This window comes from Ambystoma mexicanum, chromosome 3p, assembly GCF_040938575.1.
Source record: "Ambystoma mexicanum isolate Mex_15411 chromosome 3p, UKY_AmexF1_1, whole genome shotgun sequence".
Taxonomy (NCBI): Eukaryota; Metazoa; Chordata; class Amphibia; order Caudata; family Ambystomatidae; genus Ambystoma; species Ambystoma mexicanum.
The window spans coordinates 1,229,685,819-1,229,713,308 of NC_090925.1; the positions used below are offsets into that span (position 1 = coordinate 1,229,685,819).

Consider the following 27,490-nt stretch of genomic DNA (forward strand, 5'->3'; position numbering starts at 1 on the left):
GTGTGACCAAAATTATGGTCTTATCTAGAAGATTGTTTAAATGTTCAGTGTTTGCTGGGTCTTGCAGAAATGTGCGTGTGTCAGTCGTTTTTCCGACAATGGTTGGACAGTCTTCAATTATGCAAAGGAACACCGTGATGATAAACTCATTTATTTTTTCCTGTGTTGGGAACATTTGCTTCTTTCTCACTGTACTCGGGGAGTACAATTAATTGTTCTGCAATGACAGTAAGCAGTTGTCTTATTATTATTTTGTTTTCAGGATCTTGGAGAAAATCTGCGACACTTGTGATTCTTCCTACCAATGATGAGTATGATCTTAGCACTAGGTTGAAATAAGTGACTATGTCCTTTGTGATGTCTCTACTGTAGGAAACCATAAGTGATTCCAAATAGGGTCTCGGTGTGGAAGGAATCGGGGTATTGTATCTTCTTCCAATTTATGTGTCCTCGGTCAAAATTTGGCATATTCTTTCTAATCACAGCTTTAGCGTGTCTCAGTCCAAAGTTCAAAGTTAACAGACTATGTTGTGGCTTATAGGCGAAATTTTCTTCTTCACCCTGCAACTAGGATGCACAGAGTGTCAGTTTTATGTCCTTATACCCTTTTTTGCTCAGGGGAATGTCCAAAAAGAAGCCACAACCTTTTGCAAAAAGTTCCTTGCCTTTACTTTGCTGGTCATGTGTCCTTCTTCCTCGTCATGGATCTCGTCTGCATGTGCTGTGGTTCTTCCCCGTTGCTCGTCAATTCCTCTCGTTGGGGTGCAGGCAGGGGGCCTTCTCTGATGTAGGGTTTGATATCACCGAGAAAAATCCATGCTCTCCTGCCCTGTAGCTTCACAGCGGACAGAGTGCAGTCCTCTATAATGAAAGGATCGTTGAATCTTGGATCGTCCCACTTTTCCTTGTATGATTTTTCACCAAGACAGCGTCTCCAGGGAAGACGAGTGGAACACGTAGAGCTTGAACTGAGTCTTATGTAGTCTCTCCTTCTGTGTTCTTTGATGCGCTGCACCCTTTTCATCGTCGCTGCAGCTGGTCTGAAATTACAGTAAGGCAAGATGTCATACAGTTCAGATAGTTTTGCATTTCAGACCCTCAACCTCTCCTGTCGGCTGGGCATCACAACTAGCTCTATCTCGGGGTGTTAGGGGAGTTCTCATTCTTCTTCCTGTGGCTATCTCGTGTGGCGTAAGATGATGGTCGGAGCCAGGTTGGTTCTGAAGGGCATACAGTGCCAGTGGAAGGCAGTGCAAACATCCCCTCTTTAGAGTAAGCTTCAACTTGGCTATCCTTTCCTTTAACAGGCCGTTGAGCCTCTCACAGACCCCATTACCTTCTGGATGATACGCCGACGAGAACTTGTGCTTTATACCAAGCAACAAGCTAATCTGCTCGAACACTGTATTAACAAAATGAGCCCAGTTATCTGATCTCATTACTTCGCATACCCCCCACCTGGGGAACACTTCCCTCACTAGAAATGTGGCCGCACAGTTAGAGTCTGGGTGTGTACATGGACCTGCCTCAATCCACCTAGAGAATGGACACACCACAACAATTAAGTACCTTTACCCGTTCATACTTGAATCATGTCGACGTAATCGACATGTAAGTGCTGAAAAGGCCCATTTGGCCTGGCGATGACTCCTGTCATTACTTTAAATGTGTGCCCAGCGGTGAATTGCTGGCAGATTATGCATTTCACCATGAAGAATGCAACATGCTCCCCTAAATTCGGTATGAACCGGTCTTCCGCGAGCGTTGCTGCTAACTTCTCTTTTGTCATATGCGCCGGGTAATGTAACTGCTCCAGCGCTATCTTTAATAGGGTTACAGGCATTACTGGTTTACCAGTGCTGTCTTGTCGCCACAAGCTGTCAGAGGGGTTTAAAGAACACCCTCCACGTTTCCACAGGTTTTTCTCTTCCTATGGTGCCTCCCCTTGGAGCTTCATCAATTATGTTTGCCCAAGATCGTTATAGGCTTCTGATGTTGCCCGTGCAACCATCATGCTTTCATTGGTGCACGCCACTTCCACTTCCAACGTCTCACTTTTGGATGCCATACGTTTGGCTTCTTTGTCTGCTGCTTGGTTCCAGCGTGAGACAAAATCTGTCCCCTTGGTGTGGGCAACGCATTTCACGACTGCTTTGCCCACTGGGAGCTGTAGTGCCTTAATCAGCCAGTCCAGTAAGGCTGCGTGCTGCACTGGTGTGCTGTCTGCTCAGAGGTAGCCCCTCCTTTTCCACCGCGCTAAGCCTGCGTGCACTGTCCACGTCTTATAGGCGGAGTCACTGTTCACTGTTACTTCCTGGTCTGCGTGATTCTCAATGGCGAGTATCAACGTCAATAATTCTGCAGCCTGTGCTGAATAGTGAGATGGTAATCGTGCACTAAGAAGCACTTGAAACGCTCCATTTGCTGTGTGCTTTATCACAGCAACGCCTGTGTATCTTTGCCCATCACTTTGTTCGATTCTCGAAGACCCGCCAATAAAGACGATCTCTCCTCCTGCCAAGGCATTTTCTTTCACCCTGGGAATTTCATCATAGAATTCTTCATAGTTTGCGCAGTCATGTATTGGCTCTCCCTCAGTGATTGGCTCTGCGATGAACATAGCTGGGTTCACTATCTTACACCGGACTATCTTAATCGATGCGTTTCATATGATCACTTCATAAGCAGAAGCTCTCTGAGATGTCAATGTGTCATGACCCTTAACCCTGGCCCTCACTGGCAAGTCAGCCTTCCAGTTAGGGCCAGGTCAAAGGCCTTAAAACCTTATCCAAGACTCTCTTGGAGTCAGTCCTGGCGCCTTTGTCGCCAGGCTCATAACCATCATGAAGACCAACATTAGAATGGGAGTATTTACTTGGGACTATTTAACTTGGGGGGGGGGGGGAGGGAGGTGGCATCCAACATGGAGGCACACACATAGCTCAGTTACAAGGAACAAGCTATGCGGTCAAGTCTTTTGGGTGTGGCAGGCCTGGGACTACTTTACCTGGACTACCTTGGGTGTGGCAGGCCTGGGACTATTTTACCTGGACTACTTTACCTGAGACTATTTAAAACGCACCCAAACAGCAGAACACGCTTTGTGTTATTCTGCTGTGGGCAGCGTAACGCTCACTGTGTCCAGTTCTTTGATGCCAGCTTACCTGAAACCAAGGACCTGCAGACCGAGAAAGAACACTACGAAACTTACCTGGAATAGTATCCTGTCTTCAATCCATCGCCGACTTCAGTTCCACTCACCTGAAGGTACGAACTCCATCATCCGGCACCGCATGCATCCTGAAATACCATGACCTGGAAAGAGGAGGAATAAAGACAGCATTAATAAGCGTTTACTCACGTTTCCTCCCGAACGAAGAAAGCCACACAATTCTTACTTGGGTAGTCCTCTCCTGGTCAGTATCATTGCTGGAACATCACAGCGCTCAGCGAGGAACATCGCGACCTGCAAGGAGAGAAAAGGCACAGGTTAGCAATATAAAAGGCGAAACAGCGCAGCGCATCGTGCATTACTCACTGGACAGCATCGCGCACACTGTGCTTTCACCTGCCGGCCCATGCTCATCTTCAAACTGCATGACAACACTAAAATACCTTTCCATACCTAAAAGAAAAGAAGCAAGACATTATTCGAACTAAGAGGAACATAAGAACACAAGGAGCAGGACGGAGAATCCACTTTTACAATATTAAGGTGAGGAGAAGGCCCAAGGGGGGAGGAAGGAGTTGAGGCCAAGGGAGGTGAGAAAACCCTAAAGACAATCTGGTATTGAATCCAGCTCTCCTATATTGCAGACCCATCTTTAACCGGAGGCCTTACCAAGGGACCTGGAGAGGGTTCGAGAGTGCAAATCATCCAACCAGGGCTGGGTGGCGTCCCCGTGGATACCAGGTGAGCATAACACAATGTGCCCTTTGGTTTCTCTAGAATGGCAAATAGTGAGTGCTCGACGTACAACATCATGGAGCATCCCATCACAATGGTTGTAGCCTTCTCTATGGCGAACGCTGCGGCAGGTAAACTTTGTTCGCATGGGAAGTGGCCTCTCATTACTGGGTCCAGGTTCCCACTGTAGTTTGCTAGGAGCTTGTACCCCAAGGAGGTTCTTTGAGCGAGTACTGCCGTCATGACGCTGCCATTTGTGTGTGAAAACGGGTAAAATTCCTCTACATAATTGGGAATTCCGAGAACTGGAGCTGTACAGATTGCTCTTCGGAGTTCAACAAACCCTTCCTCCATGGCTTCAGACCATTCAATCTTTTCATTTGTCTCTTGGGCCTTCTTTAGAGCTTGAAGTAAAGGCTTAGTATAAGAGCTGTTATCGAAAACCCATGCCCTAACATAGTTGCACAGGCCTAGAAAGCTCTGCTTTATCGTTTGAGGCTTAGTCGTATTAAGTATGGCTTCAGCCCTTTCTGCGGTCACTTTCTTTCCCTCATGTGAAATTAGCTGGCCTATGTACAGCACTTCTTGTTGAAAATATTGTAACTTTTCTTTGTCAACTTTATATCCTTTCTCAGCCAATATAGTCAGTAGCTGAACAGAATCGTGCCTACATTGCTCTTCTGAGGTGCTGCACATTAGGATGTCATCCACATATTGTAAGACGACACTTTTTAGTGCAATATTGCTCAAGTCGATCTGCAGGACTCTGTTGAAAATAGACAGAGACTCACAGTATCCATGTGGCAGCCTCATGCTTTTCAGACGCATTTGTCTGAACATGAATGACGTCAGATCTTGCGAGTCACGGTGCAACGGGATTGAGAAAAATGCATTTTTCAAGTCAATCACCGTGAAATATTTTGCCTCAACGGGTATATTACATAGAATTGTAGACGGGTTAGGGACTAAAGGGAATTCAGCCTCAACAAAATCCCTTTGATCTTTTGATCGGATAAACCGCCGTATTGCATGACGACTCTGACGTCACTAAGATGCCCTGACCCATCATGGCAGAAATTGTCTTAAAAATCCCTTCATCTGCCTCTCCGGACATGGGATATTGTCAGGCTCTTGGTAGAATTGCTCCTGGTTTCAATTTAATTCTTACTTCTCCCACCCCCTTCAAAAGGCCTACGACATAAGGCCCAGTAGTGCACACTGAGATAGGCACTTTAGCTATATCTTCATCAAAATATTCAGGACGTTTTAGTGCCAACATCATTTTCTGAGGTACCTCTCTTTTGATCATCTTTACCAGAAAGGCGAGGCTTACCTCTACCATTGTCTCTCCCATTTCTGCTTCTTCAAACAGATCATCATCGGTGACGTCAGTCACTCGATATCCTTCTTCGATGGCGATGATCGCGCACCATTGTCTGCCCTCATCATCGTAACCGTCAACCAACACCACCTTCCCTCGTACTACAGCTTTGTGTATCATTAAGGGAAATACTTGTCCCTTCTCCTCATGCATCGGTATTCTTGGTCTAAATAGGAACTCATCAGGGGCTTTCCGGGTTTTGTCTGCAAGGCCTGGCAATCCTGCCATAAGCACACGCATGCCATATGCGAAATTTTCGGGGCTCTAATGGTATGGCCCTCATGGCATTGTGTCCTGAGTATGCTCTAATCATTTAACATACATTTGAGTAGTGCATTCCTGGAGTGGATCATACTATGCCCTCCTCAGTGAACGAAATTGTCATGTTCAACTTTGTCATTAGGTCTTGACCCAAAATGTTTACTGGGGTCTGACCTGAATACAATAAAGGTACATTCATTTTACACTCTCCTATGGAGAGTAGGAGTGCGTTTGTAAAGGGAACTTGACTGTGAGCTCCTGTAAAACTCTGAGTATCTATGGCCTCGCCGGACAAGGAAAACATGCCTTCACGTATGCACGAGCGTGTTGCACCTGTGTCCACTTGAAAGGAATATTCTTTACCTCCTATAACGACATCCACCCTAGGTTCCCTGTGAGGGTCTGGTGTCACTGATAGGATAGAGCACATCAGGGTTCCCAGTGAGCTGTCCTAGTTCATATATAAGTTTGGCCCACTGTGCACTTGTAGATTTTCCCCATTCCCATTGTTGCTTCCCCTTCCAGGGTTCTGGGTCTGCCCTGTGCTCATTGTGTGTGACACTTGCAACGGTGCTTGCTGGATTTGTCCTTGTGAAAAACTGTCCATGCTCTGAGGTTGTACTCCTTGTTGTACTCCTGGCGTCTGTTGTTGCAACATGTGATTCTGTGCAACACCCTGTTGCAAAACTGCAGGTGGATTTGCCATGCCTGCTCCCATTCCTTGGCCATTCTGCATCATGCCTTGGTTTCTGTATGTGCACGACAAGTGCCCTGTCATTCCACACAGCCAACATACTGGTTGTGGTCAGATTATTTGCCCATTTAACATATCCAGGTTTCCATTTTGCACGTTTTGAAAGCCTCCTTGATTATTTTGGAAACCTCCCTGATTGCTCTGCCATCCTCTTCCCCTAAATCCTCTTCCTCATGGGTAAAACCCTCCGTTACCATGATTATTTTGTTGTGGTCTAGCCACCTGCTGCATGCTTGATTCAGCTGTGCTAGTTAGCATGGCTCCTTCAAGAGCATACTTTGATAGTTTCTTCTGCACCAATTTTGCTTCCCCCCCCCTTTTCGAGTTGCTTCCTTTTTGTGATTCTTTTCCTGCAGCAGTCTACAATAATGTGCTATAGTCAACTGTATTTCAGCCCAAGGTTTAGCCTCGACTCCTACCAATTTCTTGAGTTGTTTTTGTAACGGTTCTGGCAATCCTTGGCACAATATATGGTAAAACACAGGTATGGATTTTGTCCAAGATTCATGCGTTCGAGCACCCACACGTCTTGGAAATTCTGTATATAAATTAACAGATCTTCAGACTGCTTCATCTTTCGGGTCATTATAGCTCCCATATCGGAAGTATCTGGGTAAAGTACTCGTAGCGCTTTCCATACTGATGCTCTGCCATTGTTAAATGGCGCTCCGTCATGTGCTGTATTGATTGTGGTTACACAGGGTACCCTGCCTGTGCCCACACATCGTCTGCTCTCTCACCAAGTATGGCGATTAGGAGACCTTAATGTCCCCTATGGCTAACGTGTTTCCCCCTGTCATTTTTTCGAACTCATGTTTCCACTTTCCGGCTCCCGATGTCGGCATTGGAAACTTGTTTTTTTAATTTTTCCCGATCCATGTGTGGCCATGTAATATATTGTGGTCTTACTCCCCCTTTCTCTAGAAGCGGAAAAACTGGAATGTGTAGCCCTGCTTTTCTTCTCTCATTGTTCTCCTGTCTATTGCAGGGGTAATATTCCCACATCGCTGTCTACCCAGCAATGTCCTTAGTCTGTCTGCACAGAGCGGTGAAGACACCCCCCTCTGACCATGAGATACTTCTTCATGTCGGTCAGACTGCGTGGCTGACTCCGATGCCCTCTGTGCAGACGCGCTAGTGTCTGACCATCGTATCCCTTTTTCTCTTGGGAGTCGTCTTTCACTCTGCCTCCCTTCTTCATTTTCCTCATGCTCATCTAGACATTTTTTGTTCCCAATTCATGCAACTTCTTGTATCCTCTTTATTCCTACTTATTTCTAGCCTATACAGGTTCAGGTCTCTATTTCCACTACTTTGGGTGACATCCTCAGTGTCATGCAGTTGAGTGCTTTCCAAGTGCTCTTCTTCCCTCTCTCCTTGGGGTATTTGTTGTAGCCCCAATTCATCATATATTTTATCGATCGTTTCTCCGACGCTTCTGGTGTCGAAGTCATCTTCAATATTTGCCATTCATCTGCCCTTCGTATTTCCTCATCTCGTCATCTCCTTATTCTTTTCTCACGTATCCTTTGCTCTTCTTCTAACCTTTGCTGTTTCTGTCTGTCTGGATCGTATGCTGCTCTTGGATTGCGATTGAGCTGTTTTTCTTGCTCCTCGCGATATAGCTGTTCTCGCCTTTGTCTGTCTTTCCTTCTTATCCTTTCGTCTCTTAGCTCCTTTTCTTTCCCCTTTCTCTGTGTCTCATCTAACCTCTCCTTTTGTCTTGCCTCATCAATGCCTTTACCATCGAATTTCAATAAAATGTGTCCTCCTATCCATTCGTCTTTTGCAAATGCTATCTCATCAGTTGTGTTTCCGCTCCCTTTCCATCTCTTCCCTTCTCTCTTCTTGTCGAAAGATGCACTTGTCTGTGCCTGATCTTTCCTTTCATTATCGCGTCTCCCCTTGTCCGTCCCTTGAGACGGCGGAGGTAATATTCTTGTCCTTATCCGTCCCGTGATTTTCGTCACTACTATGTGTAGGTGACTCATATGCAGGGTTGCTGTACCCCGTGGCTGCCTTAAGTTCCCTCAACGGGTATAATCCCTCATCCTTACTTCCTTCAGTTGTCATTTGGGGCGGGGCAGGTGGCGCGGTAGGCGTCTCAACCCCCTCAGTGCATACATTAAGTATCCAATCTGTTGGCGGCTCTTCCTCTTTTGTTTGTTCATACATTTTCCACAATTTAAGAACAGCAAGGTGTTTTTCTAGCTTCTTGCCTGTGTATGTGGTGTGCAAATATGTCGTCATATGTTGTAAGACGGCTTTAGGTAAAGACCCATTTTGTGGCCATGACATAAACATCTTGTGGGCAGTACCTTTAACCCACTCGGTGCTATACTTTTTTAGCTTGGGTGCGTATTTTGGTAATTGCTTGCATAAATGTGCTAATGGAGTTATGTCTTCCATGTTTATATGTATTCCCTTTCCTCTTATATAACACTTGTCAATGTTTTGTGTGGTTTAAAACAACTTGTGACAATATGAGCGAGCACCAAACACTGCAAGCGCCAATCCAAATTTTCCACAAAAATTTGATATGACCAATTTGCTCATAAAACATCAATTCATGTGCGATTCTGTCTCAGCTATTGAATCGCGGAAATTTTTAATCAGTTCTCTTAAAACATTTTATTTCACATATGACGTCACAACAAAACATGTAAGACAGCCACTTGACAGACTAGACGGACACCAGCTGGACACAGATACCTGTCTCTAATCATTACCCCTTCATGGAGTGTAAACGTACCCCTGTCACAACGTCTTTAAATGTTGTGGTAGCCTAGTCGTTCCCTATTAGGTGGGACTCTGGGTACACATTTCTTCTAGCCGCTATATTAGCGTAGGAATAAGGCGAATCCTCTCACTTCTCGGGTGTCTCTCCCGGTAACCTCTCTCTTCTCAGGTGTCCTCCCCTGTAACTTTTATTTATTCAATTATTCTCGAGTCATTATCCCCTTGTATATATACAGCCTTCTCTACTTCTAACTATATTTTGTTTTCCCTCCCCCCTCCTTTACCTTTTTCCCTTTACTTGTTCTAAGGCATGCACTGTTTGCCAAAGCACTACATTTTTTCTTCACTCACCGTTAGCATGGCTCGTCTCTGGATCCTCGGGATCACCGCCTTTGTTACTACCTTCTTCAGATTTTCGCTCGATCGGCTGCCCATAGGAATGGGAAGGGATATGTTGGGAAAACGGGTCCCTTCAGGCCCTGACTGCAGTCTCTTGCTTATGCTACCATTGTCTACGGGGAGCTTCACGGTCTACTCAGCCGAATGGCAAAGGACTTGTGATATTGCCGAAGACCTAGAGTTACTTTATGTCGACGGTCATAGGTGTCTTACTTCAATTAATAATCAATAGTCGATAAACCATCCTCTGCTACCAAGTGTACCGAGACACCCCCAGCCGGACCATAGAGTCGGGGTTTTCTCTGCAGTACTTTAAGACGAGATAGCTGCACCTTGAGATGGATGGGGGTGCAGGTTTTCTTACTCCAACACCAATCAATAAGGACAACTCAATGGTTTGGCAAGGGGAGTCCGTTTAATGACAAGTACAAAAAACGGGGAAACATGGAAATGGACAGTGATGCGACAGCCCGTCTCGCTTCAACGCCCTCGAACTTCATACAAAACATAACTTTTATACCAAAAACGCGTCATAATCTGGCATGTAGCACTCAAAGTTAACATGCAATTCTATTGGTTGGAAAAAGTTAACTTTAATATAGGTGCTATATCTGTATATGGTAACGGAGTGAGGGGATTGGGTAAATACTATCAGGTGGGCATCTAAGCCCTTCCTTCAACAATGACTATTGTAGACGTCACTAAAAGTACGACGTCCCATTGGTTCTACTAACTATAGGACCCTAGATTATTTGTTCCATTGTGATTGGGTTGGCATCAACCCCATGCATAAATCACCACTTTGCTTAGCAGCGCGCAGAACGGTCAACCAGGTGCATGGTGTCCCCCAATTCACCCTGCCTTCCAACAATCAATCATCACTTTATAGGCTATATGTCAATTAGTTCACTGTGGTTGGCCTCGAAACTGCATCTTCTTGTCTCGAGAAAGTTCTGATATCTCTGTCTGGGTGGGTGCCAAGCGAAGGTGTGTAACAAGGCCTCTTCTCGCTCGGCTGGTCACGTGCTAGCACACCATGGATTTACCTCATTTCTTTCAATTTGTGCATTTGATTTTCGTTTCACCCTGCCACCTGCCTACGCCTTCTTATCTTGTTCCTTCAGTGGCAGGATATTCTGTTCTTAGCTTCAATTAGAAGTAGCTACTGTTCATAGCTTCTATTGATATGACCTTGGCTTCCCCGGCACAAGCTGCCTCCGTCGAGTTTCGAGTCAGCCTTTTTCCTCATATTACTAAAATATGAAACTTCTTGCGTTTGGCCTAGAATAACTTGGGTCGGTTCTGCTTTTTAGTGCAAAGTGGACTAGCACTTATACAATGTGCTTCGTTTTGAGGTAGATTGTGTACAATGGCGCTTGCCACTCTATTCTTCTACTTAGCATAGCAAGCAGCACCGTTTTCTTAGCTTTCTTGCGGTTACAAGCATATGTACAGGCGTTTAGCTGGTTGAATATCATCAGTTTAAGCTCCCTTGTATTTCTACAATGTTCTCTTCTTTTAGTTTCATGATGTCTTTTTTCATGGTGTTTCGTCTCTTTGTGTCATCCTTGAGTAATCATATCTTCTAAGTGTGCGTTAGTCCAGACCCTTGTGACATCACCATTCGTCTTCCATTAAGGACTTTTTGGTTTCTTCCTGTACAGTACTTAAGCAATCTTCATTTTGTCTCATTTGCTGGTAGGGTTTTCTCAATGGGTACCTTACTGCCCATGGTTGTCTGGTTATTGGTACTTCAATAGGAGTCATTCTTCTAATAGGTACTGGGCAGAGCCCCACTGCGGCTCTCTGCTGGTTTATCTGCTCATCTACATCACATATTTCGGTGTGAACGTTCCTGGTACTTCAAAATGGGTGACTGGAGTGCATGCTATATTTGGGGCCTCCTCTACAAGTGCTTTGGATCATTCTTTATCTGTGATTTCTCTTCCTATTTCTGCTTCCCATGGGAGCTTACCTTTCTGTAAATCTTTGGGTATCTCTTCCAAAAGTGCTTGGTATATTCTGGAGACCATGTGTCCTTCCTCTGACACATACAACAACCCTAGTATTGGGTTTTTGGTTTCCAGGTCTACGGTGGATGGCCACCGGGCACTCAGGTGTCTTGTGAGTCTTTCCTAAGTTATATATTGGCCTTGATGTACGTCATGTTTTGAGTAGGTCTTGGAACTCCAGTAGTTTCCCTGTGAGGGCGAGATCCCCTACTGTGACCACCCCTTTGTCTCCCAGTATGTTCTGCTTTGCTTGAGGTGTTCTTTATTGGTTCCATGGAGAGCCGCTAGTGGGATCTGGGGGTATGGTTCTTTTACCTTTAGTATCCTCTTTTTTCTTTCCCATATCTGTTTACCTAGTTGTAGGAGCAATGGAGAATATTCGATTCCGGCTCTTCCAAGACCTAGTACCTCTTTAAGGAGATAGGGGGCTATGCTAGCACTCATCAGGGTGTGTTCTATCGTTTCTGTGTCTGCTAACTAACCTCCTATGTGTTGTAGTTGTCCTGCTAAGTAATAGAGTTCAAAATTCGGGAGGCGCACGCCTCCTTCTGAGTAGTCTATGCTCAATACCTCCATGGCGACTCTCTTCCGGCCTTTCCCCATATGAAACAGCTTAATACTGCATTTAATTCTCTAAAGAAGGTTCTTGGAATGAAGTATGGTACGTTAAGGAAGTGGTATAGGAGCCTGGTGAGAGCTATCTTGTTCACCAATGAGATTCTTCCCAATACAGACAGGGGTAATCTTTTCAAACATTCTATGGATGTTTCAAGACTCTTTTTTGCTCTTAGAGTGTTTGTGGTGTGAGTGTCTTTAATGTCATGAAATATGTTTATGCCCAGGGAGCAAAATGTATGTGGGTTCCGTTGGAGAAGGTGGGGGAGTCAGTCTTCTGCTATGCCTGCCCAACCTGCCGGGAGGAACAAACAGGATTTCTTCCTGCTAATTAATATCACTGACAACCGTGCAAAGTTATCTAGTACTTCCAAGTATAGCTCTAGATTGTCCACCAGTTGTTTCATATACAGCAGCATGTCGCCTGCGTAGAGGGATATTATATGCAGGGTTCCATCTACTTGTAGCCCTGTGTCTGTGAATGAATTTCTCATGTATATCGCTAAAGGTTCTAGCTCCAAGATGTATAATAAGGGCGACAGGGGGCAGCCTTGCTTGTTACCTCTAGGGATCGGGAATGAGTCTGATTATATGTTTCCCTGTGCAGACACTTGCCGATGGTGTTGCATAGAGCATACGTATCCATCTCGTAAAACGACTCCCTATACCGTATTGTTCTAGGGAAGTGAATAGCCACTCTCATCTCACAGAATCCAGTTCCTTGATGGTGTCTAATGCCACCACCGCACAGCCCTCTCTTTGGTTGTTTGTCCTGTCAGAGTATTCTCAGGTTTTCTGTTGTGGTTCTACCTGTCATGACCCTTGCCCCTGGACCTCACTGACAAGTCAGCCTTCCAGTTAGGGCCAGGTCAAAGGCCTTAAAACCTCATCCAAGACTCTCTTGGAGTCAGTCCTGGCACCTTTGGCGCCAGGCTCATAACCATCTGGAAGACCAACATTAGAATGGGACTATTTACTCGGGACTATTTAACTTGTGGGGGTTCAGCCAACATGGAGGCACACACATAGCTCAGTTACAAGGAACCAAGCTATGCGGTCTAGTCTTTTGGGTGTGGCAGGCCTGGGACTACTTTACCTGAGACTATTTAAACCGCACCCAAACAGCAGAACATGCTTTGCGTTATTCTGCTGTGGGCAGGGTAACGCTCACCGTGTCCAGTTCTTTGCCAGCTTACCTGAAATCAAGGACCTGCAGAGAGAGAAAGAACACTATGAAACTTACCTGGAACAGTATCCTGTCTTCAATCCATCGCTGACTTCAGTTCCACTCAACTGAAGGTACGAACTCCATCATCCGGCACCACATGCATCCTGGAATACCATGACCTGAAAAGAGGAGAAAGAAAGACAGCATTAGTAAGCGTTTACTCATGTTTCCTTCAAAATGACGAAAGCCACACAATTCTTACCTGAGTAGTCATCTCCTGGTCAGTATCATTGCTGGAACATTACAGCGCTCGTCGAGGAACATCGCAACCTGCAAGGAGAGAAAAGACACAGGTTAGCAATATAAAAGGCGAAACAGCGCCGCGCATCGCGCATTACTCACCGACAGCATCGCGCACACCGCGCTTTCGCATACCGGCCCATGCTCACCTTCAAACTGCATGACAACACCAAAATACCTTTCCTTACCTAAAAGGAAAGAAGCAAGACATTATTATTCGAACTAAAAGGAACATAAGAACTGCATATAAAGACTGTAAAGCAGCAAACCTACGGAGTCGCAGCAGGCCTGGATTCCCACAGGGGGGCTTGCACCAGTGAAGTAACTTGGTCTCTGCTCGCCCCCCACATCTACGCGCCCCTGCCACGAGGAGCAGGACGGAGAATCCACCTTTCACAATATTAAGGTGAGGAGAAGGCCCAAGGAGGAGGAAGGAGTTGAGGCCAAGGGAGGTGGGAAAACATAAAGACAATCTGGTATTGAATCCAGCTCTCCTATATTGCAGACCCATCTTTAAGCAGAGGCCTTACCAATGGACCGGGAGAGGGTTCGAGAGTGCAAATCATCCAACCAGGGCTGGGTGGCGTCCCCGTGGATACCAGGTGAGCGTAACACAATGTGCCCTTTGGTTTCTGTAGAATGGCAAATAGTGTAGCGTAACAGAACGCAAAGCCTCAATAATATTATCCAGCTGGGCGTCATGGAGACTTCAGAGACTGACCAGTTAGTTCAGTTCTTGGGACAATTATGCACTGAAGTAATTTCAGCCAGGCAAGAAACCAACGCTCTTAGGAGGGATTTGATTGTTACTAAGGATCGTACCGACGAAATAAGTAGACAATTGCTCCAATCACAGGCAGGACAGACCCCATTGCCTGGTAACATTTCGCCAGCACCTGTACCAACTTCTTCCACCAATCCAGTACAAATAACCCTTCCTGGGGCAGTTACTTTAGCTCCACCTGAACGATTTACAGGGGACCGCAAGAAGGACGCAATGTTCATGAACCAGTGTCGTCTTCATTTCCTTTGCAGACCTGGGGCTTTTCCTAACGACCAAGCGCGGGCTGCTTTTGTCTTGTCATATCTGAGTGGCAGTGCTGTGGATTGGTCGGCACCATTGGTAAATCAGGATAACCCGTTGTTACATGACTTTGTTTTTTTTTTAGATGGAAGTAGAAAAACACTTTGCTTGTCATACCCAAGGCCAAGCATTAGACAACAAACTTTTGTCACTCCGTCAAGGAAGTCAAGACTTGCTTACATATATAGCAACATTTAACAGACTAGTTGTTGAAGCTGGGTGGCCTGAGGAAAAAAGGACCACACTATTTCATCTGCGTTTACGAGGGGAACTAAAGGATGTCCTTGCTCAAGTGGTTAACCCACCTAAAGACTGTGGAGAATTCATCAACCTTGTAGTGCAATTAGATCACAGATTACAAGACTGAAAAGCGGACAGGATAAGGTTAGACACTCGAGCTGTGTATGTCCGGTCAAAGGATAATGTTCCACGTACATTGGAAAACACCGTAGAACCCATGCAAATCGGAGGTGTACGGCCCCCTTTAACTAAAACTGAAAGAGACAAGAGAAGGCAACAGCAATTATGCTTATATTGCGGAAAATCAGGCCACTTCCTCAAAGAATGTCCAGTGAAACCACCAAGGAGAACTGTTGGAGCCACAGAGAAGGAAGATAATAACAAGGAATTGGAAAACTACCAAGCCCGGCAAGCATAGAGGTCCGCTTGTCGAGCGAGAAGGATGAGCCACAGACCTCACACTTTGCATTACCAGTAATTTTGATCAATCACCAACAACTGTCTCGGATGCATGCTGTTGAAGCATACATAGACAGCGGAGCAGTTGGGAATTATGTAGACCAAGATCTGGCAGCAGAGATGGGGCTTCCCTTATGCTCGAAGTCGACTACTGAAAAAGTTACTACTGTTGATGGGACAGAAATAGCTTCCGGACCAGTAACCCAATGTACAGCAGCACTAACCCTACTGTGCCAGGATGGACACAGAGAATCTATTGCATTCGATCTCATCAAAGCTCCTCAATTTCGACTAATCTTAGGGATGCCATGGTTGGTAGCTCACAACCCTCTAATAGATTGGCGTGCTAAGAAGTTGGCCTGTTCCGATGATTGTGCTCGCACCTGTTAATACCAAGAAAAGGGGAAAACAGACTTATATACATCTGCTACTCCCAGTACAGCGGCGATTGTACTAGGTATGACTAGTACTCTACCAAATGAATACCAAGATTTTCAAGACGTGTTCCAGAAAGAACAAACCAATACTCTACCACTGCACAGGCCCTACCATTGTCAGATAGACCTCATACCTGGTGCGCAAATTCCTTGTGGCCGAATCTATGCACTTACTGAACCAGAAAACCTCCATTTGAAATCTTATATTGATCAGAACATGGCAAATGGATTTATCCGCCCGTCTAAATCACCGGCAGCCAGTCCCTTATTCTTCGTACCAAAGAAGGAAGGAGATTTGAGAACTTGCATCGACTATCGCGCATTAAACCAGATCACAGTAAAAAAACGTTATCCACTGCCCCTTATTCCCGAATTATTGGATCATGTAAAGACGCCCAAATCTATACCAAACTGGACCTTAGGGGGGCGTACCACCTTGTTGGAGTGAAGAAAGGAGACTAATGGAAAACCGCCTTTCGTACCAAATACGGCTTGTATGAATACCAGGTAATGCCTTTTGGACTTTGCAACGCTCCTGCTGCATTCCAGTACTTTATGAATGATGTTTTCCACGAGTTAGTCGACGTTTGCACCCTGGTTTACATTGATGATATCTTAGTGTATTCTGCTACAAAAGAAGACCATGTCAGGCATGTCTCCTCTGTCCTTACTAAACTCCGCCAACATAAACTGTACGCTAAATTCGAAAAATGCTCTTTTCATGTCACTGAAGTGGAGTTCCTCGGTTTTATCCTCACATTAAAAGGTATCAGAATGGATAGGCACAAGGTAGATGCCATTTTTAACTGGGCGTCACCAACTACATTTAAAGGAATCCAGAGTATGTTGGGCTTTGCAAACTTTTACCGCCGACTCATCCCAGATTTTTCCCAAATAGTGCATCCAATTACATCACTATTGAGAAAAAACAATGAAAAGTTCCATTGGACCGAAAAAGCAGAGAAGGCCTTTCAAGAACTTAAGAAAAAATTCACTTCTGCTCCAGTTCTACGGCATCCTCGCCCAGAACTCCCTTATATAGTTCAAACAGATGCCTCTAGCATGGCTATGGGAGCTGTTCTCTCACAAAGGGACCCAGGAACTTGCCAGTTACACCCTGTGGCCTTCTGGTCACGAAAATTCTCACCTCCCGAACTCAACTATGCTATCACAGACAAAGAACTCTTGGCTATAAAATTAGCTTTCAAGGCATGGCGACACTATCTCCTTGGTGCTAGACATACTGTCACGATCATAACTGATCATTGAAACCTGCAATAACTAAAAACGGCAAAGGCTCAATCATCCCGTCAACTGCGGTGGGCTCTTTTCTTCGCTGAATATGACTATGTGATCACCTACCGGCCAGGAGTCCGAAACGGGAAGGCTGACGCCTTGTCCTGCATGGGTGTTGATGAAAAGGTATATATAACTCCAGATCCAGTAGCCATCATTCCAATAGACAAACTCCTGGGTCTTACGACAACATTGACACAGGGTGAACTCCAAAACAAGATCCAACTCTTAATGGATCCCACTTTCTCACAAGAGTGGTGTACTCAAGGAGAACATTACACCATTAAAGACCAGTTACCATATTTTAGGCACCGTCTATACTTGCCAAGTAAGAATTTACAAGAGCAGGTTATTTCGGGTTATCACGACTCCCTGATTGAAGGTCATCCTGGAATTGCCAAAACTCTAGCTAAAGTAAAACAAAACTATTGGTGACCCACATGGCGTAAAGACATCATACAATTTATCCAATCTTGCAATGTGCGTTTCCAAAATAAGTCCCAAAAGCAGAAACCAGCTGGTCTTCCCCAACCATTGGAAAATCCTCCCGCACCATGGCACACATTGTCTCTTGATGTCATTACAGATCTACCTCCCAGTCAAGGATTCAACACCATCTTAGTAGTTGTAGACTTGTTCTCTAAAATGGCACACTTTATTCCTTTTAAGGGTCTTCTAAATGCATCCAATTTAGCAAAAGTATTCCTGGAGGAAATCGTACAGCTACATGGCTTTCCATCGGTCTTGATCTCAGATCGAGGTAGTCAGTTTGTGTCCAACTTCTGGAGGCATTGCTGTTCAATGGCCCAAATTGACATTCGACTATCCACAAGTCACCATCCTCAAACAGATGGCCAAACAGAAAGAACAAACCAAACCCTCGAGCAATACTTATGTTGCATGTTACATCAAGTGGAAAGAAATTGGAAGGACTTGTTATGGATAGCTGAATATGCCTATAATAATTCATTACACACAAGCACTGGACAAACCCCTTTCTGCACTGTATATGGTAGACATCCACGTACTTCAGAATTGGATCTCCCAACCCCAGCGGTTAAAACCCTACATACGACTATATCCCAGGCCTTCAAAGAAGCAGCAGAACATTTACTCCAAGCCAAGAACAGAGAAAAGAAATTTGCTGACCAACATCGTAGTAAAGCCCTCGACTATCAAATTGGAGACAAGGTCTGGTTAGCATCAAAATATGTGCCCATAAAAGGGACTCAGACCTTTCGTCCCGATATCTGGGACCTTATTCTATTGAATCCATAATAAATCCAGTGGCAGTTAAATTAGCCCTACCACCCACTATGCAGATTCATCCTGTGTTTCACGTATCACTCCTGAAACCGGTACAACCCGGTACTCTGGTTACAACACCACCAAAACCAGTATTAGTTGACGGAGAACCAGAGTTTGAAGTAAAGGATATCCTAGACTCAAAATACACCAGATCCAAACTATACTACTTAGTTGATTGGAAGGGATACGGCCCTCAAGACAGATCATGGGAACCGAGTGAATACATCCATGCACCTCGCTTAATGAAAAAGTTCCATCAGAATTACCCAGCCAAACCAGGACCAGGCAGAAGTGCCACAGTGAGAGGGGCCTTGGGGGGGGGGGGGAGAATGCTGTCATGACCCTTGCCCCTGGCCCGCACTGGCAAGTCAGCCTTCCAGTTAGGGCCAGGTCAATGTCCTTAAAACCTCATCCAAGACTCTCTTGTAGTCAGTCCTGGCGACTTTGGCGCCAGGCTCATAACCATCATGAAGACCAACATTAGAATGGGACTATTTACTTGGGACTATTTAACTTGGGAGGAGGGGGGGTGGTTCAGCCAACATGGCGGCACACACATAGCTCAGTTACAAGGAACTGAGCTATGCGGTCTCGTCCTTTGGGTGTGGCAGGCCTGGGACTACTTTACCTGGACTACTTTGGGTGTGGCAGGCCTGGGACTATTTTACATGGACTACTTTACCTGAGACTATTTAAACAGCACCCAAACAGCAGAACATGCTTTGCGTTATTTAACGCTCACTGTGTCCAGTTCTTTGATGCCAGTTTACCTGAAACCAAGTACCTGCAGAGAGAGAAACAACACTATGAAACTTACCTGGACAGCATCCTGTCTTCAATCCATCGCTGACTTCAGTTCCACTCACCTGAAGGTACGAACTCCATCATCCGGCACCGCATGCATCCTGCAATACCATGACCTGAAAAGAGGAGAAAGAAAGATAGCATTAGTAAGCTTTTACTCACGTTTCCCCCCGAATGACGAAAGCCACACAATTCTTACCTGGGTAGTCATTTCCTGGTCAGTATCATTGCTGGAACATTACGGCGCTCGTCGAGGAACATCGCAACCTGCAAGGAGAGAAAAGACACAGGTTAGCAATATAAAAGGCAAAACAGCGCCGCGCACCGTGCATTTCACGCACACTGCGCTTTCGCCTACCGGCCCATGCTCATCTTCAAACTGCATGACAACACCAAAATACCTTTCCATACCTAAAAGGAAAGAAGCAAGACATTATTTTTCGAACTAAAAGGAACATAAGAACTGCATATAAAGACTGTAAAGCAGCAAACCTACGGAGTCGCAGCAGGCCTGGATCTCTCTGGATTGTGTATTGTCTTTGTTTAACCTGCTGTAGTAATCTCTGAAGGTGTTATTGATCTCTGTCTGTGATCTCCATGTATTCTCACACTCATCTATCTCCACTGCTTTTTCCCTTGTGTTCTGGTCCTGGACCAGCTAGGCCAGAAGTCTGCCTGGCTTCTCAGCCTGCCAGTGTATTTTTATATAGTTAAAGTTGCCCAGTTTTTCGCAGTGTTCCGTGCACTTTTGTCTCAACTCTACCAGGGTGCCTTCTTTGTCTTTTCCTATTGATTCCTCTCCTTCCAGTTTTTTAATCTTTGCCTCTACTACTGTGATTTGGATTATAAGATCTTTTTGGACTCGCCCCACATTAGCTATGGCAGCCCCTCGTATTACTACTTTAAAATCCTCCCATACTATACGTGTATTTTTAACACTTCCCATGTTGTGCCAAAAATATTGTTTCGCTTGGAGTCTCAGTTCTTCTGTGAAGCCACCATCTCGCAATGATTCTGCCTTTAGTTTCCATGTGGGGATAGGTGCTGGGTGGTCATTGATTGTCCATTCTACTCTCATGGGTGAGTGGTCACATAGTGTTCTACCTTCATATGTGGCACCCACTATGCTCCCTAGATGTTCGTTCCCTGTAAAGACATGGTCAATTCTCATGTATATCCTATGTGCACTCGAGTAGAACGAGAATTCCCGTCTGTCTCGGTGTATCCCTCTCCATATTTCCTGAAATCTGAAAGCATGGTTTTGCCAATCCTTTTTTTAAATAAAAGGATTTTATTGGTGAAATTTACGCTAAAACTTTGTAAGCGTTTTTATTTAAACAATCCTTGTAGTTTGTGGATCTGTACATATGTATGTTTATACATTTTATGGTTCCATGTGTTAATATCCGCGCAAAAATATCGCCATATTTTTGCGGCGATATTGACCCATGGACCCTGCATTTTTTTAAATGTGCGGTGGACACCCCCGCAACCCCCACTCCCACAAATAATCCCCCCAAAAAATATTGCCTATGGCGAGACAAACGGCTATATGTACGGCGATATTTTTGGTGTGGATATTTTGTAGGGATACCCATTATATGTGTTTATGTATGGGAAACTGTAAAACACTCCGATGCACCAGTTCCTGGTTCCTGCTATAATAGAATTTTAAATAAATATTTGTATAAATGAGAATAAAGAACACATCTAATGGATATTTAAAGTGGAATGGAGGATCCATAATGAGCACCTGGATACCATGCCATTGGCAGCGGTGCGCAGTATAAATCAGCATAACATAATGGACAAAAAGTGACTTTGCATCTCTTGTGCATGTTAGATTTTCTGGCGCCAAATATATGAGCTCCTGGATCCCCAGAGGCAGCACGTGCCTACCAGGTGAAGCCTAATACCCAGGAACTGCTTTATTTCCTGCTCATCAAATCCAAGTGTCGATACATGGCCATAACCAGTGTGTGAAGAGCTGATAGTCTCCTTACATGAGCTGATAGTCTCCTTGCATCTTCCCTGGACGGCTGCAGGCCTCCTTCCTAAGTTTAATGGCATGGTACCGAGTACTAAACATACAGAAGGTTGTGTTCCTGGTAGGTTTACAGTGAGATTTCTTTATTTATTGTATTTCTAGTTTATAAAACTTTAACACATTGAACGTTTAAAAGTGCATACAATTTATTACAAAACGCTGCATTTACACAATAGAAAATGTATCCATAAAATCCAAAACAGAATCGATAATTACAACTCATCCCTCTTTTAGTTTAAAAACACTATTTCGTCTAAGGATGTATGGATAATGACAGTGGGACTGAAGGCATTTGGGTACCGAGTAATTTATATAGCTAGCCACTGCTCAGGATATGACTGGCCGAGGCACAGGTTTAGGCTGGCTGTGGTCGTTGCGACTCTGGTAAAGGGCTGGCAGCGGCTTGTTGTGCTTGCTATGGGCCAGGATGTAGCTGCCCATGGGTCAGGGTGTAGCTACTCGTGGCTCATGATGTGATGCGAGTAGCTTAATATGTGACTACATGGGACAATGCTTGAGATATGGCTGGCTGTTTTTCTGAGTGTGAATAGCTGGAATCAGTATGTGACTGGCTATGGCACGGGATCAGGCTAGCTACCAATGTGTTAATGGCCTTGGCTTCGAATATGACTGTCTGTAGCTTAGAATGTGACTGCCAGTGGCTGAAGCTGGGCTGGCCATGGATCAGGATGAGGCATGCCAGTGCAGGATGTTTACAAAGAAGGGTCTATATGTGTATTTCTGTGGCTCTTGTAGTTGGCTGTGGCACAAGACCTGTCTGTTCTCCATTTGAGGCTACCTCTGATGGTTTCATTGCCTTTTCTTTCAGGCGTCCCTACTGATTTTCGAATTCCAGTTCCTTGGGGTCACCTTGCAGCCTTGTCCTGGGGTCCTGTTGATGGCTCCCCAGTGATTTGCCTCCATGGGTGGATGGACAATGCAAATTCCTTTCAAAGGCTGGTGCCTTTGTTGCCCTCTGGTGAGTGCATCCGTTCCAGAAACTCCTCAAGATCTTCCTCTCCTCCTCCTCGTCCTCCCCTCTCCCATGAATGCCCCTCGGCTGCTACTACTGGCATCCTGGTCCCTTCTGAGTCCTACAGGGGCCAGGCCCCCCTCCTACCAGTCTTCCGCAGTACCCTATTAGCAGCACTTGCCTTCGGGCACAGTTCCCTGACCAGCCTACTGAGTGGTCAACCCTGTTCCTTACACTTTTACCCTTCGCACTTGCCCTCCGGTTGCTCCCAGAGCATTTACCCTGACTCAGCCCTGTGCCCCCCACCTCCCTGCACTTTATTTTACTGGGGTTGCATGATCTGAATGTCACAAGGCCTAGTAGGACCGTTTCTTGTTGTTCCTCCTCCCCTTTTTGTCTTGTGGCGCCTGGAAACACTTTCTGCTGCATAGGCGCCATACATATTTACAATAAATAAATAGGATGAGAGCTCTATCTAGGTCATTTATATTTTCGCCATCCAATTCTGAGCCACCCGTCCATGTAGGAAACAAATGTGGCATCCCTGTACCAAACTCCTAGTACCATCCAACTATACAAGTGACGGGCATATTGTATCCCTATGCCAATCCCCGACCCATTGAAACCTAGGGCAGCAGGAATACAGCATCAGTATACCCAAGCTGATCCCATTCTCACAATCCCTAGTTGGGGACAGGCTTGTACTCTGCCTCTACGCAACTGTAGAGATATCATGCTCCTAAAACCTATGCCAATCCCCAGACATTGAAATCGAGATCACCGACTTGTCAGTACCCATTTCTAGCCCTGATTTCTACTTTCCAGACCGCCGCTACATCGCCTTGGATTTCTCTGGCCATGGACACTCCTCGCACCTGGCCAAGGGCTCTCGCTATGACTTCAATAACTACATGATTGAGGTGTGCCGGGCTGTGCAAGGTAGGTGTTGCATGTCGCATGGGAAGCATCAACTGTGACCATTTCCTTTGTTTCGTGAATGTAATACCTTACTGCCCTTCAAATGTGTGCAGATTACTTTCTGCACGTGACATGTGATACGTAAAAAACACTGTTAGGTCATTTGATGGATACATTTGACCTGTTTATGTGACCGCTGGTGAGAAACAAGGTGATTTAGAAACGTTGCCTTTATTTAGATTTTCTTGTTCTTCTGATTGATGTCATAGCCACTAATAAAGCCACCTTCTATCTGGGGTATTTCAGATCACGTTTGCCCATATGCTCAAAAGAAGTATGTTAGCCTGTGCATGGCATATTAAGATCCCATTTTAGGGCATTTCTTGCCACTGGTTCCTGTGGTCTCTTTACTCCTTCTTTGAAGGCTTCTGCCACTGGCACTTTCCATAATGTATGTTTGTGCTTTGATGTACTGCATGCTGCTCGTCCTGAGAAAGTATTTTTAGTGCATTCTACAAACGACCGATGTCTAATAGATCATTTATCAGACTGCATTTCTTTCTTAATTAAATTCAATAGAGTAATATTTTGTATTTTACACTAGAATACATTTTCACTTGTTTAAGTAACAAAAGCTTGCATTTGCTTTACAAGATGACTCAATCATTTACAAATATCTTTCTGGCAGATTTAAGTGGCCTAACTCTATGACCTCGGGACTCTTAACTGCTACATCCTTATTCTGTGTATGTGGCAGGTGATCTTTCCCCTAACAGTTTGTGAGGCGTGTGTAATGAACGTGTCATTTGTTGTATGGTGCTGCTGGTAGGTGTAGATGCTATGCATGTCTTGCCCAAGTTGGGGCAAGGAGCATTAGAGTCCTGTTTTGTAGACCGCACAATGTACACTTGCAAATAGCCATGGGCTAGTGATAATTCACTCTTGGCAAGTAGGAAATGGTGACTTGAGCATGTGGCTCAGGGGGCAATTGACGTTTACGCTTGGCTTATAGCTTGCAACTTGAAATCTTTACCGCTGCCAGAATTCTCATATGTTGTATAATTCTTTGAATACTACTAGACAGGGGAAAAGGGACCATAAGCAAATATTCCATACCAATTAATGAATATTTGATTGCCTCAGGATCCCTGTGAGGAACTCTTGGTGGCAACAGTAAAGAGACACAAGTGATCACGGTTCAAGGGTGTTTATTAAACTGTATGCAGGTTGGAAAATGCCTAATCTAAGACTTAATCTAAGATGGGAGCAAGCGTCGACCATCAAATAAAAATAAGGCAGTCCTTGTGGCGTTGTGTCAAAATAAAAAGGGCCTATACTAAGAAACCTATTGCCAAACGTTACTACTAATACAAAAAGTGTGTGGGATGATTTTCAAGGAAAGAAAGAAGTGTTCTTAAATCATGTCAGGATGCGGTAGCTTGGACCTCCCTTCCCCAAGTTTTGAGCATGGGGTAAGATGGGATCTTGGAGCACAGTACACACGCAAGCTTCCCCAAGCACGAGTTGACAGTTCCGTTCCAGCTTATCAGGAGCCTCGTTGGCCACGTCTCGTTTCTCTTGAAAGTCTCTTCCCTTCGAGGGCTTGACGCAAATAACAAATAAAAGTTCCTTCAACATAAATTAAAGTTTGTTCCTTGGTTTCACTCTTGGTGGGGATTTTTCTCCCTTCCGGGCGCTGACCCTTCTTTACTTTCAGCCTCCCTTCTCTGGGTTCACTACGGCTTTTCATTCGCTCACAAATCTTAATGTCTTTTTAAACAGTTCCAGTGGACATCCCTTGGACGGGTTCACTCTTGTCAACACACTGTTTCCTGGGACTTTAGACTTGCCCCATTTTCTTCGGCGCAGCACCCAAGTAGTACCGGTCCCTTCTACAGCTGGTCTTCCCTTTACAATTTTACAGTTCTTTGAACTTTCTCACTTTGCCACTTTCATTCACCACAGCCCTGTTCTTATCGGTTCTCCCCTCGACTCACAGGCTGTGATGAACCGCTGGGCTTTCCTTTTCACTGAAGTCGAGGCTGGTACCATGGAAGCTGGAGTCTCCCTCGCTCCTGTTTCTGTCAACGGAGGGTTCACAGGGTTTTATCAAAGGGCAAGGTTGTATCTCCTCGTCAGCCTCCATATTTGCCACCTTTCTCCTCCACTTGAACTGCCACACCTGGATAGCTGTCTCGTTGTTCGGTCTGCCTTGCTCGTACGGTGCTCTCTTGCTCCAACTTTTATCCCTGTGGGGAAGGGAAAGGACCGTTAGGTGTGCGTGTGTCTGTGATTCTGATCAATTGCCTGATTTTGCCTGACCCTTGTATTGAGACATGTCAGGTAAACGGCTCTGCTGTTAGCCTGTTCTCTGGTGTGTCGTGTGAAAGTGTTTGTATCGGAAAAGTGGGGGGGCAGTGATTTTGAATGTCCTACCTGGTTGGATGGGGAAAAGGTGTTGAAAGAAGGGGGATACTGCGTCTCAACCGTCGGTGTCCCACTCCCCGAGGACCCCATCCAGGTGATCCTCCCTCACTGGTCCCCCCCCAGGGACTGGATCCAATAGCGATGGCCTTGTCCTGGCCACCTGGATAACAGATCCCCGGGGACTAGCTAGGGAGACACCTTCAGGTTTCTCACATCCCTCTTGTGGAGGCATAGACATGAAATGTAGGCATTTTTTGTTTTGACATGACAAATTTGTTTGGTGTACCCCACTGTTTGAAAAGTATTGATATTTATTTCCGAAGTGTTCATGTTTTGCCTGTGTCAGCTTAGCTCGTCTGCAATATGATTTTTGAATTCCTGGAACATGTTCTGCTGTTAGCGTTATGTTCTGTGCTATTTTTACATAACAAGGTGAATTTGCTCCTCACCTTTTGTTTATGTAGAACATTGATATTGGCTTGACTATTTTTATTGGTACATGTTTTTGGTGTATTTGTGATTGAAGTGTTAGTAATGCCAGTGACATAGCTATTCTGGTACACTTAAGCGTAGCGCCTGTGGACTTATTCTACAATTCATGTTTTCCAGATGTGCCCCCAATCCAATGGGGATGCATCTGTGGTTAAGGTCGCCTCATAAGTGGGTGGATGTTAGGGAGAGTTTTGCAGAACCCTCTGTACTACCCTGTCTAACCATCTAACCTAAACCCAAACAGTGTTTCTCACCAAAAGGAAACATCAGATTCTCTAATGGGGTAGCTGTGGCAGAGCAAGGCAGGCTTAATTCAAGGGAGGGAGGAAGGCTTATAGTGAAGTACAGTTCGCCCACAAAGTTAACCAAAGAACACCCCCCCCCTGGTATACTGAAACATATACACTTTATTAAAAGTTACACACAGAATGTATATCGATAAAATAAGTACCCTAGTCTAAACATAACACATAAAATAGTAAAAACAGTAACTGTCTGTTAAGACCCAACCCACTCCCAACCCTAAAATGTAAGACCACTAAGCTGATGATAGACACTGTACATATAGGGTAAGGGGTGAGAAGAAAAGAGGAACCCTACAGAAAAATTACACATATTAAGGCAATCGTAATCCATACCCCATGTGCAACCGTATGTAATACAAAAGCCCACCATACAGTAAATGTAGGACATAAAGGGCGGTGGGAAAAGGGAACACACTTTAGAACACAAAGCCAGAGTGCACCAACAGTCAGAACACACTACTGATAGCATTCACTCATTACACCCCCAAAAGAAATGGGTACAGTAAAACATTGCAGTTGTTCATTGTATCAAGGCATTTTTTATAGGCAAAAGTGGAAAGCAAAATTTTAAAAATACATATCAAATCAATATTATTTGCTAAAGGGGCTCCCAGGAAAAAGCTCCATAGAATTTCAGGTGAGTTAAAAAGTTCTCTGTGAGAACTAACAATTGGGTCAGTAGGCAAAGCTGCAGTGCGGTTGTAGGAAAAAGGAAGCCAAGTTCCAGCTCTACCCCACGGTCAAGACGACAACTGACCATAGGGGACGCCAGAGGAAGACCCTGCTTGAAGATCTTTAGTATCAGGTTTGAGACCCAGTAGCCCCAGGAAGATGAGAAGCAAAGCCTATAAAAGTGTATAGAAAAACACAGTAGAATGACACAAACCAAATTCTTCGACAACAGACCATAGGGACCCCTGAGGGTAAGTATGTCAAATAAACCATCAACTCGGGGCACAAAGGCAAGTACTCACAGTGGTTGTTCCCGAAAACAGTTCAGGAAAGGGAAAACAATACAGTGAGTACAGAGTCTTCTTTTGCAGAATGGTTGAAAGGATCCAGTCACCCAGGGACTTCAACCCCAGACTAACGACAACCGTGTCGGCCCAAATTAACAAAAGGCCTTCCTTAAAGTGGGATCCACCTGCCAGAAGTGGAAGCCAC

The 27,490-nt window shown here is 45.0% G+C and overlaps 1 protein-coding gene across 3 annotated transcripts in view; it reads left to right on the forward strand.

Annotated features, from left to right (window-relative positions):
* SERHL2 (serine hydrolase like 2) overlaps positions 1–27,490 on the forward strand; it is a 357,899-nt gene that overhangs the window by 25,283 nt on the left and 305,126 nt on the right. For 2 of the 3 annotated variants that reach the window (XM_069652694.1, XM_069652693.1), the window contains exons 3-4: positions 22,041–22,190; positions 23,010–23,123. The exons of the other annotated variant lie outside the window; for it this stretch is intronic. In XM_069652694.1, the coding sequence (XP_069508795.1) occupies positions 22,041–22,190; positions 23,010–23,123 (264 nt within the window). The remainder of the gene's footprint in view (positions 1–22,040; positions 22,191–23,009; positions 23,124–27,490) is intronic. 3 annotated transcript variants of the gene reach the window in all.